At 33.4% G+C, this 19014-nt stretch overlaps 2 protein-coding genes across 13 annotated transcripts in view; one reads left to right on the top strand and one right to left on the bottom strand.

Moving 5' to 3' along the window:
- dsc2l (desmocollin 2 like) overlaps window positions 1–19014 on the top strand; it is a 1349056-nt gene that overhangs the window by 739076 nt on the left and 590966 nt on the right. The gene's annotated exons all lie outside the window — the stretch shown is intronic.
- The window catches only part of tns3.2 (tensin 3, tandem duplicate 2), an 817627-nt gene that overhangs the window by 791539 nt on the left and 7074 nt on the right, over window positions 1–19014 (bottom strand). For 4 of the 11 annotated variants that reach the window (XR_015517992.1, NM_001443983.1, NM_001443982.1 and 1 more), the window contains 9 exon segments: window positions 17888–18188; window positions 17740–17790; window positions 13922–14044; window positions 13741–13805; window positions 8718–8801; window positions 5118–5227; window positions 2522–2582; window positions 2361–2436; window positions 2129–2258 (listed from right to left, as the gene is read on the bottom strand). Coding sequence is in view for 10 of the 11 variants with exons in the window: in NM_001443983.1 (NP_001430912.1) it covers window positions 2129–2258; window positions 2361–2436; window positions 2522–2582; window positions 5118–5227; window positions 8718–8801; window positions 13741–13805; window positions 13922–14044; window positions 17740–17790; window positions 17888–18037 (850 nt within the window). In the remaining variant the exon portion in view is untranslated. 11 annotated transcript variants of the gene reach the window in all.

The following is a 19014-nucleotide window of genomic DNA, read 5'->3' as shown; positions in this document are numbered from 1 at the left end:
ACTTGGAGAGACCATTTTTTTTCTGAGATGGTACTTGATAAAAAAAATTAGAGAACCACTGCACTAGTTGATACGAACTAATGGTAAATGATGAATTTGTTCATCATTACAAAATCTTTGCTAATTTTAGCTTACTTATATTCGAATACATCTCTTCACATTAACAGCTTATTTAATTAATTTACTTACACATAAACTAATGGATTTAATAATGTATTATCATAACCTAGCAATTAACATCTTTTTTTGTTGGGAAATAAATATTTGTTAACATACACTTACATATTCAGTAATGTGTTTATTGCATTAGTTACCATCAACAAATAATAAACAGTGACTCAGGTTCACCATCACACAATTTTCTAGAAAAACTTGGAAAATTAAGCTGTACAGATTACAGAAATTAAGTTGTGTCATTACTGCAACAATTCAGTTTAAATTATTTTGCGGTAACTACAAAAAAATAAGTTGAGGTAACTAGAACGATGTCACAGTAAATAAAATAAAATAAAAAAGTTTAAGTAACTAACCAAAACTAAGTTGCAGTGACTAGAAATATTAAGTCACACTAACAAGTTTTACAGTAACTAGAACAATTAAGTTGCAGTAACTAAACAAAATTAAGTTGCAGAAACTAGAAATATTAAGTCACACTAACAAAATTTGCAGTAACTAGAACAATTAAGTTGCAGTGACTAAACAAAATTAAGTTGTAGTAACTAGAAATATTAAGTCACACTAACACGTTTTGCAGTAACTAGAACAATTAAGTTGCAGTAACTAAACAAAATTAAGTTGCAGTCAATAGAAATATTAAGTCACACTAACAAGTTTTGCAGTAACTAGAACAATTAAGTTGCAGTAACTAAACAAAATTAAGTTGCAGAAACTAGAAATATTAAGTCACACTAACAAAATTTGCAGTAACTAGAACAATTAAGTTGCAGTAACTAAACAAAAACTAAGTTGCAGTGACTAGAAATATTAAGTCACACTAACACGTTTTGCAGTAACTAGAACAATTAAGTTGCAGTAACTAAACAAAATTAAGTTGCAGTGTTATGAAGGGGAGTGACACCGACAACAGAGGTTTGGATCCACTTGCAGGTTTATTCAAATTCAGGCAAGCAATGGTCAATACGGGTGCAAACAGGTGTATAGAGGCAGTCCAGAATCGTAATCAGAAAACAGGCAAGAGGTCGTGAGGCAGGCGGCAGACTAGGACAAATGGCTAACAAGGCTAAGGTCTAAACACAGGTAAACAAGACAAGAAATATTCTTTATAGTGTTACTATACAGCTAACAAGACGCGGCAGAGTGAAAGGGTGACTGTGTGGTTTAAGTAGTGTCTGCAATCAGTCTTTGACAATCCTCAGGTGGTGCGAGTAATCAGTCTAGATGAGAAGGCATGTGTGAGTGTGACCGGAGTGCATTGTCTGAATATGTAGTCCATCAAAGGCGGAAGTGTAGTCCATGGTTGTTGTTAGTGAGAACCAGCGATCAATAGAGTAAGATTGCTGGTTATCGTGACATGCAGTAAATAGAAATATTAAGCCGCACTAACAAAATTTGCAGTAACCACAAAATAAGTTGCAGTAACTAGAAATATTAAGTCAAACTAACAGGTTTTGCAGTAGCTAGAACAATTAAGTTGCAGTAACTAGACATATTAAGTTGCATTTACAAGAAAAATGAGGTTGCAGCAGCTAAAAATTTAAGTTGCAGCAAGTACAAAAATGAAGTTGGTGTAACTATAAAAATTAAGTTTCAGTAACTAAAAATATTAAGTTGGGGTAACTAGAAGAATGAAGTTGCAATGCATACAAAAATTAACTTGATGTAACTAAAAAAAATGAAATTGCAGTTAACAAAATTAAGGGGATTTAACTAAAAAATGAAGCTGAAGAACTAGAAAAAATAAGCTGCCATAACAATAAATACTAGGTTCCTGTACCTAAAAAAATTAAGTTCCAGTAACTATAAAGTATTAAGTTGCAGAAATAATAAATAATAAATAAAGTTTAATATAACTAGAAAAAAATAAGTTATGCCAACTAGATATACTTAAGAAGGTTCTAATATGTGTTATAATAATGTGAATGACTTTACTAAAAACACTTCGGGTTACCTTTGTTGGCCAGATCCAGGTCTTCTTTCTGCAAGGCCAATTGTTTTGCACTCAGAGCAGCAGTGTGAAACTGAGCACGAAACAATGTTTCCTGAGTCCTCGTGGAAACATTTTTATGATAACACACAATCTGCAGCAACAGAAGAAAAGATGATCCACTAGGCAGGGTTCATAAGATCAGTCCAGTCTATGTGTGTGCAGTGTGAAAGAGACAGGGAAAGATGTCTCTCACCATGATATCACCTTTGATCATCTGAGGAGGATCCAGAACAAAACACACTCTGTCCATCAGACCGACATCAACCTGACTGAGAGTTACACACAAGCACTTAATATACATAATAAAGAATTCCTGCTCTTTTGTATTGCTTTTAAAAATCTTTATGTTCCTACTGCAGTCCTGAAGTGTATGCAGTCTGTGTGCCTTGATTTACTCTGATAAACAGCTGGCACACTGAAAACAAAACACAAATGAAAAACATATTAAGTTTCTTTATTCATTTTGGTTGCACTTTATTTTAAGGTGTAAATGTTACAGTGTAACTACTCATTACATGAGGATATTAATTAAGTACATGTACTTACTATATGGTTAGGGTTAGACTGCGGGTTAGGGGTTAATTGCATGCAGTTATGTATCATTGTAAATACTATAGTAAGTACATGGAACATGTGCAACAAGGACACCTTAAATTTAAGTGATACCTATATTTTTTAGCTCATACTTTATTTTAATGGTCTACTTGTTGAATTTAAGTTACATTGCATCTGCATGCCAATTAATTCTCATTAGGTTATAGGTAGACTGTTAGGTTGGGGTTGTGGTTGGGGTTAGTGTAAGTTGACATGTATTTGCGAAGTTTCTTTTAGTCAGTTAAATGTCTGTTAAAGGAGCAGTATCAGCAGATATTAAGCAGACAGTCTACTAATACTCAAATAGACCATCAAAACAAAGTGCTACCCTTTTTTATTTCCCCACATTTAGTACTCAGTTTTGTTTCTACATGTTAGATGTTTCTCCTAAGAATTAAAAATAAAGAAACACTGAAAACAGCATGATTTTATTAGCATTAAGTATTGCAGTTTTAACAATATTAATGATAATGCATTTTATTTATAGTGCGCTTTTCTCAGACCCAAACCACTCCAGGCATACAAGGCAAACAATAAAAACAGTAAAAAAGACCACAATAAAACAATAAAATATGAACAATTTAATACAGATGGAGGATAAAATTAACAAAAATAATCAGTTAAAGTTAAAAGCAACGGTAAAAAGGTGAGTCTTGAGAAGTTTATTTTTTTTCATAGCTTAGGGGCACTGTACGAAAAAGCACGACCTCCCAAAGTCGTTAGTTTACAGTGTGACTGGCTCGATTTTGACAATCCATGCGCAAAGTGCAAAGCGCAGGGCGCAAAAGCATTAAGAGCAAGTCAGAATCCACTTTTACTATTTTAAGGACAGAAAAATCCGCTTTGCGCTGTGGCACATGGTCTAACAGAGTTGAGCTTATTTTCTTAATGAGTTATAGGTGTGTTTTGAGAATAAACCAATCAGAGTCTCATCTCACATTCCCTTTTAGAGTCGTCGCGCCATAGCGCTTTTCATATTTACATGGTGGACTTTGTAAGTGGAAAAACTGAGCGTTTCACTTGCAAGAAAACAGTTAAACAGAGCAACTACAGCGTGAGAATGAGAGATGAGCCTACTTATTGTTTACTTTCACTTTCACTCTCGTGGATAGGGAAATTTCTTGCACACACAGATATCAATTAGCCTATAAATAATTAATTTAGTTTGTTAAGCGCAAAGATTTGTTTCAAAACTATTTCTAAATTCAGTTCTAATTTCCAGCAATTGAATAAATGAACAATAATAACGAAGTGTGCTCAAACAACTGAGTTATATCCTAATACACATGCTGTGCCCCATATGGTCTAAAACCTTACAGGTGGGCAAATCTAAGCTTGATTTTAATAAAACAAATACAAATATGGATATAATAAATAAAACTGCTAATAATATTAACATTATACAAAAGCAAACTGTCATGAATAAACTGAAAAAGCCCCCTGAGATGAAGAAGGCATGAAAGTATGGTTTATATATTTATGTAGGCTGGAAAATAATATGTTTTGCAATATTTTAATCATTTATATTTATATCCTATATATATCCTGTATATATTCTTAATATTTGAATTATTTTTCATATGTAAAGATATTTGCGTATTGCTGTACATCCTGTGTGTATTAAGCAGTGTATAAGTGAGGCGAACAACTAACGCGCTCTGCGCTGGACAATAGACCGGCTTTGTTCTGGTCTAGAATAGTCTATTATATTTCCTTAAAATAGCAACGCACCAGCAATGCGCCTCAACACGCCTCCTTTTTTAGACCAGAACGCCTATGGGCGCACATATGAGCGCAAATGCATTTGCTATTTAAACAGCGTGGTGCAAAACGTCAAAACGACTCTTGCGCCAAGCTGAAACTAGAAAACAACAATTGTGTTGCGCCTTGCGCCGGGTGTATGATAGGGCCCTTAATGTTATAATGACATTCATATATTTGAAAATACAAGCGAAATGAGAATACTAAATACATGCATGCATATGTCTATTGCACAAGCTTAATTTAATGTTTGTATGTAATTATAAAGTATATGAAAATAGTAAGTTTTTATCATTTTAAATTTAAAAAATCTGAATTACTTTCAGTTAACAATCGGTTAACCATTATTTTCAAAATATCTTCTTTTTTTTGGCTCTGCAAGGAAAAAAAACAAGTAAAAAGCAAGTATATTTTGTTAGATTTTCCCTTTTTTGGTGATATATTTTCTCAAAAAAAAAAAATGTAAGATTCCATTTTGAAGTACAAGAGAGAGAAATACCTGAGATGCTAAAAGAGATTACAAATAATAAAATTATTTGGAAACTAAAACATAATTCTTGACTTGAAACACATGATATGTGGGTGTTTTCCTTACCTGTAGGGTGGAAGTCAGGAATGGGATGGATAGTAACGTGATGGATGAAGAGCGGGGAATGGTTTAGCGGGATCTGATGCTTAAGAAGCCTGCCAAACACCTGCACATACCTGAACCATCCACAAACACCTCCGTCAGTGATAGCAGACAACAATAAATCAAGCCTATCATCGGTAATACTCCAGCACAACTTCAGATTAAGCCAATAACTGCATCGGTCTGGGCCTTATAGGCATTTATAACAGATTTTAAAGCGACAGCTCACCCAAAACTCAAAATTAGTTTACTCAATCTTCACTTGTTCCAAGCCTGTTTGATTTTCTTTCTTCTGTTGGATGCAACAGATTTTCTGAAGAATGCTTTAAACCTGTAACCATTGACTGTCAGTGGTTACAGGTTTTTAAGCTTTCTTTAAAATATCCTTTCTATTCCTTCAAAAGATCTTCTTTTAACAAAAGAAAGAAACCCATAAAGGGTTGGCACCACTTGATGGAAACTAAATAAAAAATTTGTTTTTTTTTCGGGTGCACAACCCCTTTAATTAGATTTATGGAAGAACAAAATATTATAGATTTTATTCATAGGCGCCTTTTCATGGCAGTTAAGAATTGTATTTATTTTTATTACTCAAGTTTATTTGTACAGTATATCGCTTTTCACAATAATTATTATATAATCATCCTGATGTTCACATTACGGTTGTTTATGACAAGGATTATTGCAAAATTTCATTGCAGTAATTACATGGCAGGGTACGTTATATTCTCCAAGATTTTGTATGTGTGGTGTTGTTTATTTGTTCATTTATTTATTTATTTCTGTTTTAATGCCATATCAGCAGCACTCGCTATATTCATGGCAAAAACATATACTAATAAATAAACAATATACAGTTGAAGTCAGAATTATTAGCCCCCCTGAATTATTAGCCCCCCTGTTTATTTTTTTCCCAATTTCTGTTTAACAAAGAGAAGATTTTTTAACACATTTCTAAACATAATAGTTTTATTAACTTATTTCTAATAACTGATTTATTTTATCTTTGTCATAATGACAGTGAATAACATTTGAACAGATATTTTTCAGGACACTTCTATACAGCTTAAAGTGACATTTAAAGGCTTAACTAGGTTAATTAGGTTAACTAGGCAGGTTAGGGTAATTAGGCAAGTTATTGTATAACAATGGTTTGTTCTGTAGACTATTGAAAAAAAATAGCTTAAAGAGGCTAACAATTTTGTCTCTAAAATGGCTTTTAAAAAATGTAAAACTGCTTTTATTCTAGCCAAATAAAACAAATAAGACTTTCTCCAGAAGAAAAAATATTATCAGACATACTGTGAAAATTTCTTTGCTCTGTTCAACATAATTTAGGAAATATAAAAAAAAGAAATAAAAATTCCAAGGGGGGCTAATAATTCTGACTTCATCTGTATGTAATTTGAAAGGAAGCCCAAAGAATAAAGCATTACATTAGTTAATTTTCTTACATTCGTTTGATAAGCGCAATGATTTATTTCTAAATTCAGTTCTAATTTCCAGCAAACAAATAAATGAACAATAATAACGAAGTGTGCTCAAACAACTGAGTTATATCCTAATACACATGCTGTGCCCCATATGGTCTAAAACCTGACAGGTGGGCAAATCTAAGCTTTTTTTTAATAAAACAAAAACAAATATGGATATAATAAACAAAACTGCTAATAACAATAACATTATACAAAAGCAAACTGTCATGAATAAACTGAAAAAGCCCCCTGAGATGAAGAAGGCATGAAAGTATGGTTTTTATATTTATGTAGGCTGGAAAATAATATGTTTTGTAATATTTTAATCCTTTATATTTATATCCTACATATATCCTTATTATATCCTATATATATATCCTTAATTTTTGATGTTACACGAGTATGTTAAAAAGCAGCAGTGTTATTCAATTAAAGAGAGTTTACCCCAAAAAAAAAAAACAAATAAATCTGCCATTATTTACTCGATCTCCACCAAGCATGAATGAGGTTCTTTCTGCTGTTGAACACAAAAGAATATCATTTGAAGAATGTTGGAAACTGGTAGCCATTGACTTCAATATTATTTAATTCCCTACTACTACAGTGTAAAACCCAAAAAGTTAAGGTAACTTAAACCATTTGAGGATACCAATTGCAACAAGCCATTTAAGTTCAAAAACGAATCCTAATGAGTATGGTAAACTTAATCCATTTGAGTAAATGAAGCAATTTGAGCACAGTAAAACTCGATAAATGAAGAGAACTCAAACAACTGAGTACTGTAAAACCCAATAAGTCAAGGCAACTCAAACTATAGGAGTACTGTGAACTTAATCAATTTAAGTTAAAGTTATGAGGGATTTAATTAACTCACCTTTAACAACGAGTTAAAAAATGACTAGTTTCTAACATTTGTCAAAATATCTTCTTTTGTGTTCAACAGAAAAAAAGAAACTCGTGAAGAACCACTTGAGAGTGAGTAAATGGTTGAACTATGCTTTTAGATGGCTTAAGAGCTTCTTTACAGTGATGCCAAAAGAGCTTCTTTGTGTTGTTCCAGCAACAGACCAGAGCTGAATATTTATGTTGCCGTTACGAAAGCTTCATTATAACTCATGTTACCTAAAAGTGTTTCTAGAGTCAATAGAGAACAGAGAGCATACGGGAAGGAAAAGGATCATACACTGAACAGTGGAGGAATACGTTTAGCATAAAAAAAAACTCTTTCTCAGTTTGCACGTGGCGTAAGGGGTGATACACGGGGGCCTTCAGGATGATGTAAAAAAGACAGTTGTAAATGAAGACAATTCACAGAAAAAGGGAAGTGGGTTTAATGTTAGGACTTCCAGGCTGCCTAAGGGGAATTTCCTGTCATGTGTGAGCCTGAATGTAACGTCCAGAGTGTAACCTTCACTCATGACACGCTGCTGAGTGACCAAGAGCAAAACCTCAGGACGATTCAAGGAGAAAAACAACAGATTTCATTTTAGCAACTGTTTTTTTTTTTTTTTTTTTTTTTTTTTTTAAGGGAGATGCTTTTAAAGCAGGGAGAGATTGGGCCAAGACTAAGCATTTTGTTACTTGTGCCTGATTTTAAACATGACCATACACTCAAAAAAACACACACAAAAAAAAAAAAAAATCACGATGAAGTGTCAGGTTTTTTGTAAATGTATGTTGTCAGATTTCCTTAGGATAAATCTTAATCTGCTAATATATATATATATATATATATATATATATATATATATATATATATATATATATATATATATAATTAAGTAAGAAAAGCAAATAATTGAAAAATCTCAAAATGTCAAATCTCAAACAATGTCTCGCTTTTAGTCCATGGAAACTCATCCACTTATTATATAACAAAGTGGACTGCCAATGTATTAAAGAATGGAAATAATTTGGCTAGTTATGGCTAGTTAACTGTCAAATAAATGACTTCCCTCGGTATAGAGGTAAAGTATATCAAAGTAACCTTGTTAATTAATTCTCTGTAATACCCACAGGTTCATTCAACTGTAAGTACAGTAACAATTGTGAAAATAAAGAAGTTAATGCATTAAAGACTGAGCCTTGCCTTTTCTGAGATGGAGTCAGGAGGTTAACCATTTGATCACTGCAGAATCTCTTCATGGAATACAGATCTAACGCATGTTCCTCACTGAGAAACAAGAGAACAAGAAACAGGTCAGAAACACAAAACATGGTATACCAAATACGATCATTTAATCTGTATATATCATACTATATATATAGTATACAGGATATGGCACTTCCCACCAGTGCCGATATACAGCCACAACGCACTGCTACTCGTGTGATAAAGCTCATTTATATATATATATATATATATATATATATATATATATATATATATATATATATATATATATATATATATATATATATATATATATATATATATATATATATTCCTTGCTCTGTTAAGCGTAATTTGGGAAATATTTAAAAAAGAAAACAAAATTCAAGGGGGTTAATAATTCAAAAGAAAAAAAAGAAAAAAATTAAAAGGGGGGCTTATAATTTAACTTCATTCATTCATTAATTTTCTTGTCGGCTTAGTCCTTTTATTAATCCGGGGTTGCCACAGCGGAATGAACCGCCAACTTATCCAGCACATTTTTACGCAGCAGATGCCCTTACAGCTGCAACCCATCTCTGGGAAACATCCACACACACATTCACAAAATCATACACCATACACCACAGTGAGGCGACAGCACTAGCTATTGCGTCACTGCATCGCCTAAATTACCTTCAACTCTATATATATATATATATATATATATATATATATATATATATATATATATATATATATATATATATATATATATATATATATATACATATATATATATATATACATACATATATATATATATATATATATACACATATATATATATATACATATATATATATATATACATATATATATATATATATATATATATATATATATATATATATATATATATATATATATATATATATATATATATATATATATATATATATATATATATATATATATATATATATATATAGTTAAAGTCAGAATTAATTCTTTGAATTTTTATTTATTTATTTATTTATGTTATATTTCCCAAATGATGTTTAACAGAGCAAGGAAATTTTCACAGTATGTCTGACTGATAATATTTTTTCTTCTGGAGAAAACCTTATTTGTTTCATTATATATATACATATATATATATATATATATATATATATATATATATATATATATATATATATATATATATATATATATATATATATATATATTGCCAATTTAGTTTTGTAGGCCTCAGCTTACTTAGAAATTCAATCAAAACAAAATTCTTATAATATACATTGCAGCAACATCAGCTCTTTTCTTTTTATGAAATAGGTAATTTAAGAGCCTGTTTTTGCTAAACCCTGCGTTTCAGAGTCTCTAGTCTGCTTTGATTGGTCGGATGACCCAGTCTATTTTCACTTGTAAACAGGATGTAAGACTGGAAATACTGATGACTTGTTTCTGGCTGGTAACTCTGTTTATCCCCTTTGATCTTTAAAACCTTGCAGACCTTCAACAGCCAGGCAACAAAGGGTTATATTATACACTATGTGAAAGGTCACATAGCATGAAGCACAAAATATTTAAAGTTCTTAAAAAGGAAAGTTTACAAACCTGAACCAATAACATTGATGATCATATATTGATGATTGACAATTATATATTGATATTATAGATTGATTAAGGTTTTGCTAAATACCAAAAACATTAGAATCACTGTGCTATTACATCCATGTGTAATCTACTGGTTGTTTAAGAGTTAAGCAGCTGTAGAGAAATTCTTGGTAGCACTTTATTTTGATGGTCCATTTGAGTATTAGTATACTGTCTGCTTAATATCTGTTGATACTGCTTCTACAACACATTTATTAAACTATAAGAAACTTTGCAAGTACATGTCAACTTACACTAACCCCAACCCCAACCTAACAGTCTACTTATAATCTAATGAGAATTAGTTGACATGTAGATGCAATGTAACCTAATTCAACAAACGGACATTAAAGTCTAACCAAATTCTTATCTAAATCATTGCAACATTAAAAGTGCCAGTGAGCCCATCCTTTGGATCCTTTTGCTCACAGAGGCTGTCTGTGTGTAAACTGATCTTTCTCTGGAGAATTAAAGGGTCACGAAACACCTAAACAATTTTTTTTAGCTGTTGACAGCCATATATGTGTCTCACGCTGCTATAAACACTATTAGGACACATATATTTCACAAAAAGCTGAAAATAGGTTGTTTTTGCGTTATTTCGAGCAAATTCGTTCTTCCGTTTTTTTTTAAGCTGCGTCACGCCGATTAGATCCTTTTGTGTTTTCCAGCGTGTAGACTGGCTGTCTGTACCTAAGAGTACTTTGTGACGTCTCTGAGTTTGCTGCATTCATTCATGAGAAAGACTTGGCTCAAACCAATCAGCGCGCTCTAATGTGAATGAGGTGCAACTTCATTAATATGCATGCATTTCTTCCAAGTACCTGTACAGTGTTCAGGCACAATAGAGACGACACGTTGTGTTGCCAAAACAAGTGGGAGAGAAGAATTGTTTGGAGATATGGGTCGTCAGTGTTGCTTTTGTAATTTGCTGCAAGGAAGGTTTTTGTTTTCATTTCCCTCTATGAGAGTGCAGCTAGACTCACATGTGGATTACAGTGCACGCGACGCTCGACAAAAATAGGTGTCTAAAGAACGTTGTTTACCCGAGACCTTTTTGCATCTGTAAACGGTCAAAGGTTGCGGCTCGTCTCCTTTTAATAAAGACACGGCTCCAGTTGGTGTTGATTGTCCTCAGGGCCAGCACGTCCATAGAGGCAACCTAGGCGGCCACCTAGGGCAGCAGTATAGAGAGGGCGGCGTCCGCGACACCTCCCTTACCACCCGCGTCCTAAGTTATGTCCGCGACACCTCCCTCCCCACCCGCGTCCTCAGTTATGTCCGCGACACCTCCCTCACCACCCGCGTCCTCAGTTATGTCCGTGACACCTCCCTCACCACCCGCGTCCTCAGTCATGTCCGTGACACCTCCCTCACCATCCGCGTCCTGAGTTATGTCCGCAGCACCTCCCTCCCCACCCGCGTCCTCAGTTATGTCCGCGACACCTCCCTCACCACCCGCGTCCTCAGTTATGTCCTTGACACCTCCCTCACCACCCACATCCTCAGTTATGTCTGCGACACCTCCCTCACCATCTGCGTCCTGAGATATGTCCACAGCACCTCCCTCACCACCCACGTCCTCAGTTATGTCCGCGACACCTCCCTCACCACCCGCGTCCTGAGTTATGTCCGCGGCACCTCCCTCACCACCCGCGTTCTGAGTTATGTCCGCGGCACCTCCCTCACCACCCGTGTCCTCAGTTATGTCTGCGACACCTCCCTTACCATCCGCGTCCTCAGTTATGTCCGCGACACCTCCCTCACCACCCACGTCCTGAGTTATGTCTGCGGCACCTCACTCACCACCCGCGTCCTCAGTTATGTCTGCGACACCTCCCTCACCACCCGCGTCCTCATTTATGTTCGCAATACCTCCCTCACCACCCGCGTCCTCAGACATATTCACGCATAGGCGACAGAATAGAGAGGGCGGCGTCAGCGACACCTCCATCAGCACCCGCGTGTCCTCAGTTATATCCGTGCATAGGGCGGCAGAATAGAGAGGGCGGCGTCCGCGACACCTCCCTCCCTCCCTTAGCACCCACGCGTCCTCAGTTATATTCGAGCATAGGGCGGCAGAATAGAGGTCCGCAACACCTCACTTCATTTTCATAACCGGTCACTTTTGTTTTCACATTGGAGTTGAGGGCGGCATGATTGTCCTCTGCCAAGAGAGGCAGTTCAGCTTGCTCCGGCCCTGATTGTCCTGTCTCTTCAGATTTGGTAAGCGATCAGTGGTCTTTGTTTGTTTATTCAGATGGCAAAGTTAGTTCTTATCGTCAGTAGTACTCTTTTAGTGTTTAAAGACAGACCTTAGTCAAATGATTTCTAAGTTAAAAAAGTTTACAGTACGTTAATATCACTACAATATTATAGACTAAAAGATCCGCTGTAAATGCTGCTCTCCGAGTGTAAACATGTAAACACGATCAATCAAACGATTACAGTCGTGTGAGATTTTCACCACATTTTGTGACAGGAATAACACACACGGCTTTCTGACGCTGCCTACCGAGTGAATCTAAGCTACAGAGAAAAGCAGAGGGGTTTTTTTCTCTCATTCGCCATGTTGCATCAAACATTGCATTAAAAATACACGCTTACAGCAGTTCCTCGAATCAAATCCCTTGTTTGTCACGAGGGGCGTGAATGAAATGTTTTTGAATGAAAGTACCAAACTGAAGTTAAAGTCCACCATTTATTAATTTGGCAAATAATTTGATTACTGATATCCACTGTAAACACAGTCACTGTCTTTCTCCCCTGCGTCCGTGTGTTTGTTTTGCCTCTGTGAAAATCAGCGCATGCTCAAACCGACACTCCCATTTTTATGCAAATTTATATGCACCTTCCCTCTTTCCCTCCTCCGACACTCCCACCTAAACAGAGCTGGACACACCCACTTTCCTGACTTTTTCCAAACAGGAAACAGGGGGGTTTCATGGCCCTTTAAAGCAATTAAAAGACAAGCTTTGTCTGACTTTATTCAATTTCAGTCTTCACATTAAAATGTATTCCTTGTGAACAGTAAGAAAAAAAATTGCCATTTAACGAAAACAAATGAAAAACAACGAACGGCTGCTCTTATCATTTCTTTCCCCCTCTGGTGTGTTTTTAACTAAAGAATACCTGTGAATGGATCACCGAACAAATCGTTCAGACCAGTGTTTTTATTTTTTTAAAGATGGAATGACACAGAAAGTCACAGGTTTGTAATAATATAACACAGAGTAAATAGTAACAAAATAGTGATTTGTTTTGTTTTCTTGTTATTATTTAACACATAGTATTGTCTACATAATATATTGTCAGTTTTATTTGGACTTGTTAACAATGGAATTGAATAGTTGAGTTGTACCTGGTGGAAACACTAGATAGTTGGATGTAAGAGGATATTACCACACCCACCCTGTCTTTGCTGCCCTATGAAAAAGACAGGAAGAAGTTAACCAAGCGTGACATTCCAGCCAAATGGAGTCCTGCAGACTAATAGCGGACTCCTAACCTAAGAACGAAATGCAGAGAAGTTGAAATCTCACTTTGCAGTGGAGCAGCAGCACATTGTCAGGGTGTGCGCTGAGCCAGCTGTCCATGTTTTTACACACTGAGCACAGCAGATGGAGCGATGGAGCGTGACTCTCCGGCCAGCCCAAATCCACAACCTAACACACAGAGATCAGAGGAAAATTTATGTGGGAGCTTATTTCCTCAAACCTTTTACCTGTTTTAAGTTTTTGAACAAACCAAAAAAGTTACTTTGAAGAATGCTGGAACCTAGTACATTGACTGACATACTGTAGTACAGAGGTCACCAACCCTGTTCCTGGAGAGCTACCTTCCTGCAGATTTTAGTTGCAACCCTGACCAAACACACCTGTTTGTAATTATCAAGTGCTGCTTTAAGTACTATTAATTGGTTCAGGTGTGTTTAACCAGGGTTGGGACTGAATTCTGCAGGAAGGTAGCTCTCCAGGAACAGGGTTGGTGTCCCCTGCTGTAGTAGATATATTTTTTCTTACTATGGATGTCAATGTCAATCAATTTCTAATAATCTACAATGTTTCTACTGTTGAAATGAAATAAATAAACTTTTTGATCTCATAGTTTAAAAAAAAGCAAGCTAAAACTGAAATTGTGAGAAATAGCTGTAATTATCAATTTGTCTGTCTGTCTGCCCTATGGCGAAAATAATATGGAGCCAGATAAGTCTCAAAAATAATACGGAAAATACACAAATCCGATTTGTAAATTCAAAACACAAATTGGATATGTATATTCACGAGTTGTGTTTTGAACTTATGAATTGGATTTGTATATTTATTGAATTTCGTAATTTCAAAACACAGTTCAAAAATATGTGAATCCAATTCGTAAATTTAAAACAAATTTCAAAAATATGTCAATTCATTTCATAACTATGTCTTAAATGTAAAGTAGAAGTGGCAGACTACATCCATTTATTATTTAATTGTTATTAGAACTTACTGGTCAAAAGTAATTACTTTTATGAGCCGTATGTTTGGACTTCAGCTACAGTTGTATCCAACTGTATCTCCCGGTTGGATGTTTGCCTGACAAATTCACTAACTGTTTATTTTGACATTTTAGCTTTTGTTGCCAGAAAAAAAATATACTAGTAAACTGAATCAGTGACATCCCCCATCCTTGAAAGGGTGGCACAATATTATAAGTGAAATGATTCCCTTAGAATTCCTTACCTGTGTCATTCATATATCCACTGAGGCTTTTCATCAAGTCTAGACTTACTTGGATTTTATTGATGTTTCTTTAAGCTGCATTTTGAGTTATTGTATGTCATAATTTGATTTATGTACTTTTTTATTTTTACTTTACTATTATTTTATCTTTATACAGTATATTTTCATTTTGTGTACTTATTTACTTATTATTATATTTGCTATTATTTATTTGTTATTATAATTTTTGATTTATGATTTATGATTTATGTACTTTTTATTTTTACTTTACTATTATTTTATCTTCAAACAGTATATTGTTATTTTGTGTACTTATTTACTTATTATTATATTTGCTATTATTTATTTGTTATTATAATTTTTGATTTATGATTTATGTACTTTTTTATTTTTACTTTACTATTATTTTATCTTTATACAGTTTATTTTTATTTTGTGTACTTATTTACTTATTATTACATTTGCTATTATTTATTTGTTATTATAATTGTATATAATTTTAATATTTTTATTAATTTATAATTGTATAAATATATTTTTTTAAATTGATATATATATGAACTGTGTTTTGATTTTGTTTTGAATATATATATATATATATATATATATATATATATATATATATATATATATATATATAAATATATATATATATATATATATATATATATATATATATATATATATATATATATGTATATATAAATATATATAAATATATATATATATATATATATATATATATTCAAACATTATATATATATATATATATATATATATATATATATATATATATATGTAATTTTCAAAACAAAATCAAAACACAATTCATATATATATATATATATAAATATATATATATATATATATATATATATATATATATATATATATATATATATATATATATATATTCAAATCCAATTCAGAAATGCGCATCGCACAATTAGAAAATTCTAAACACAATTCATAAATGTACACATTCAATTAATTTAGGAAAATCTTTATGATTTTTACTCGTGAATTTACAAATTGTGTTTTCAATTTATGAATTGGATTGTGTAATTGTGAATAGTGCTGTGTGTGTGTATGACTTTTATTTTTGCAAATGTACTATTTTTGAGACTGCTCTGGCTCCATACAATTAACGTCCATAGTTAAACATGCAAAAATATTTGAAATCAGTCAGAAATTAAGGTAACACTTAATAAGGTTCATTAGTTAATGCATTTACTAACATGAACTAATCATGAACAGCATTTATTAATCATAATTGAACATTTACTAATGCATTATTAACATCCAAGTCCATGCTTGTTAACATTAGTTAATGCACCATGAGTTAACATGAACTAACAATGAACTACTGTATTTTCATTAACTAACGTTAACTAACATGAACAAATACTGTAGTAAATGTATTGTTCATTGTTTGTTCATGTTAGTAAATGCATTACTCAACTAATGAACCTTATTGTAAAGTGTGACCGAAATTAATGTGACCCTGAACGAGCTTTGTAGATTTAATACAAATAGGGATTTTGGGATTCACCATCATGTTGGACCAAGTCTTATTTAACACATAGTATTGTCTAAATAATACATTTTCAGTTTTATTTTGACTTGTTCACAATGGAAATGAATTGTTGAGTTGTACCAGGAGCTTTTTTTAGATGTATGTATTACATGAAAGCTAAACAGATGTATACTGTATATAATTTGTGGTCAAGGTAAAGCTATTGACAATCTGGAATCTGAGTTTTCAAAAAATATTGAGAAAATCACATTTAAGGTTGTTCAAATTAAAGTTCTTAGCAGTCAAATTTACAAAAGATTTTCACAGAACATGATCTTTACTTAATATTCCAAAGATTTCTGCCATAAAAAATAAAAGTCAATCACTTTGACCCATTCACTGTGCAACTTTAGAATGGTTTTGAGGTCCAGGGTCACATATTCAGGTAGAATTAAATCAACAAATTAATCAATTCTGAAAGATCAGGTGACACTGAAGAGTAGAAAAAAAAACACATAATTTGATTCACAGAAATAAAATGGATTCAATTAATACACTTAAATTCAATTTAAACAAACAAGAATATAGAAAACTGGATATAGTTTTACTTTATATTAAGTGGACTTAACTAATAAGTACTTACACAAGACCTAATAGTTTGTACAATGTACTTATTGTTTAAATACATGTATTTACTGTGTACTTATGTTTGATTAAACAACTATGTAATTACATCTGTAATTAACTTTTGTAATTACATTTGTAAATACAATGTTGACCATCCCTTACACCTTAACCCACCCTTAAACCTACACATACCACAAATCCTGTTCATAACCCAACCTCTATCCCAACTCAAAAGCACCATAATCGTTCTCAAATACATCATAAACACAGTAAGTACATTGTATTTATTTTTTTGATGGAAGTACATAGTAGTTAAGGACACTTAATATAAAGTGGGACCGAAAACTGTTACACAACATATACACAATATAACAGATTTTACTGTATATTTGATCAAATAATTACAGCTTTGGTGAGTATACAAGACTTCTTATTAAAATCATCAAAGTTTTACAAACTCCTTCACGCATCAGAGAGTCACATTGATAAACTTTACCCTGTGATTCATCCTGCAGAGATCATCGCTGTGTTCAGATAAATTGATGACCTGCGCGCAGGAAAATAGACATTTTGTTTAATGTGAGCCCAACAGTAACAGACACACTCTGACATCTGATTTGTGTTTGTTTTTCTGGTCTTCTCACCATGTATCGATCAGCATGTTTAGACTGCAGCAGCTGAGTGATTCTGGACAGGTTGTGCTGGTATGTCTGCTCTGTGCAGGACTGGTGGAAAGTGATGCCAATGACGCGCTCGGTAATGTAGTTCAGGTCAAATTCAGATCCCTCCGCCATCACAATAGTGTTCCCTCATGTGAGGAGATCTGCGAAGAGGACCAGACTGGCTTCAGTTCAATAATGTGCAGGGCTCTTTGCAAGCATTTGCTTTGGCATGTAGGGATGAGCAAATCTGCAAGCATCCGTGGAAGATTGGCACCAGATAAAACTGCCGGCATAACACAGTAACAGTAGGGCTTTGTTAAGAACTTGGACGCTTGCAATTAGGCATGCTGAAGTTTTTGCATAACCTTATCTACATATAAGTCATGATTTTAATTTTAAGTTTTATATTTAATAGTATAGTGGAAAATTACATTTAGGAAATACACTTAGCCACTTTATTATGTCCAACTGCTCGTTAATACAAATGTCTAATCAGCCAATCACATTGCAGCAACCCAATGCATTTAGGCATGTAGACATGGTCAAGACGATCTGCTGCAGTTCAAACACAGCATCAGAATGGAGAAGAAAGGTGATTTAAGTGACTTTGAACGTGGCATGGTTGTTGGTGCCAGGTGGGCTGGTCTGAGTGTTTCAGAAACTGCTGATCTACTGGGATTTTCATGCACAACCATCTCTAGGGTTTACAGAGAATGCTCCGAAAAAGACATCTTCTTATGGCTACTTCTAGCAGGATAACGCGCCATGTCATAAAGTGCAAATCATCTTAGACTAGTTTCTGGAATAGGTCAATGTTCTCAAATGCCCTCCACAGTCACCAGACCTCAATCCAATAGAGCACACCTGAGTGTTTCGCCAAGAAAATATAAGGACCCCATACTTTTAAAGAGAAATTACATAAGGAAATATATATATATATATATATATATATATATATATATATATATATATATATATATATATATATATATATGTTTTTTACTTTTATTATTTTTCAGAGCAATTACTGTACATAAGGAGATTTACATTTTTTTATTTATTATTACTTCTTAATCTATTTACTACACAATAACTCAACTACACCATAA

The sequence above is a fragment of the Danio rerio genome, chromosome 20 (assembly GCF_052040795.2).
Source record: "Danio rerio strain M-AB ecotype USA chromosome 20, GRCz13ab, whole genome shotgun sequence".
Taxonomy (NCBI): Eukaryota; Metazoa; Chordata; class Actinopteri; order Cypriniformes; family Danionidae; genus Danio; species Danio rerio.
This window is presented reverse-complemented; position numbering and strand designations above follow the sequence as displayed.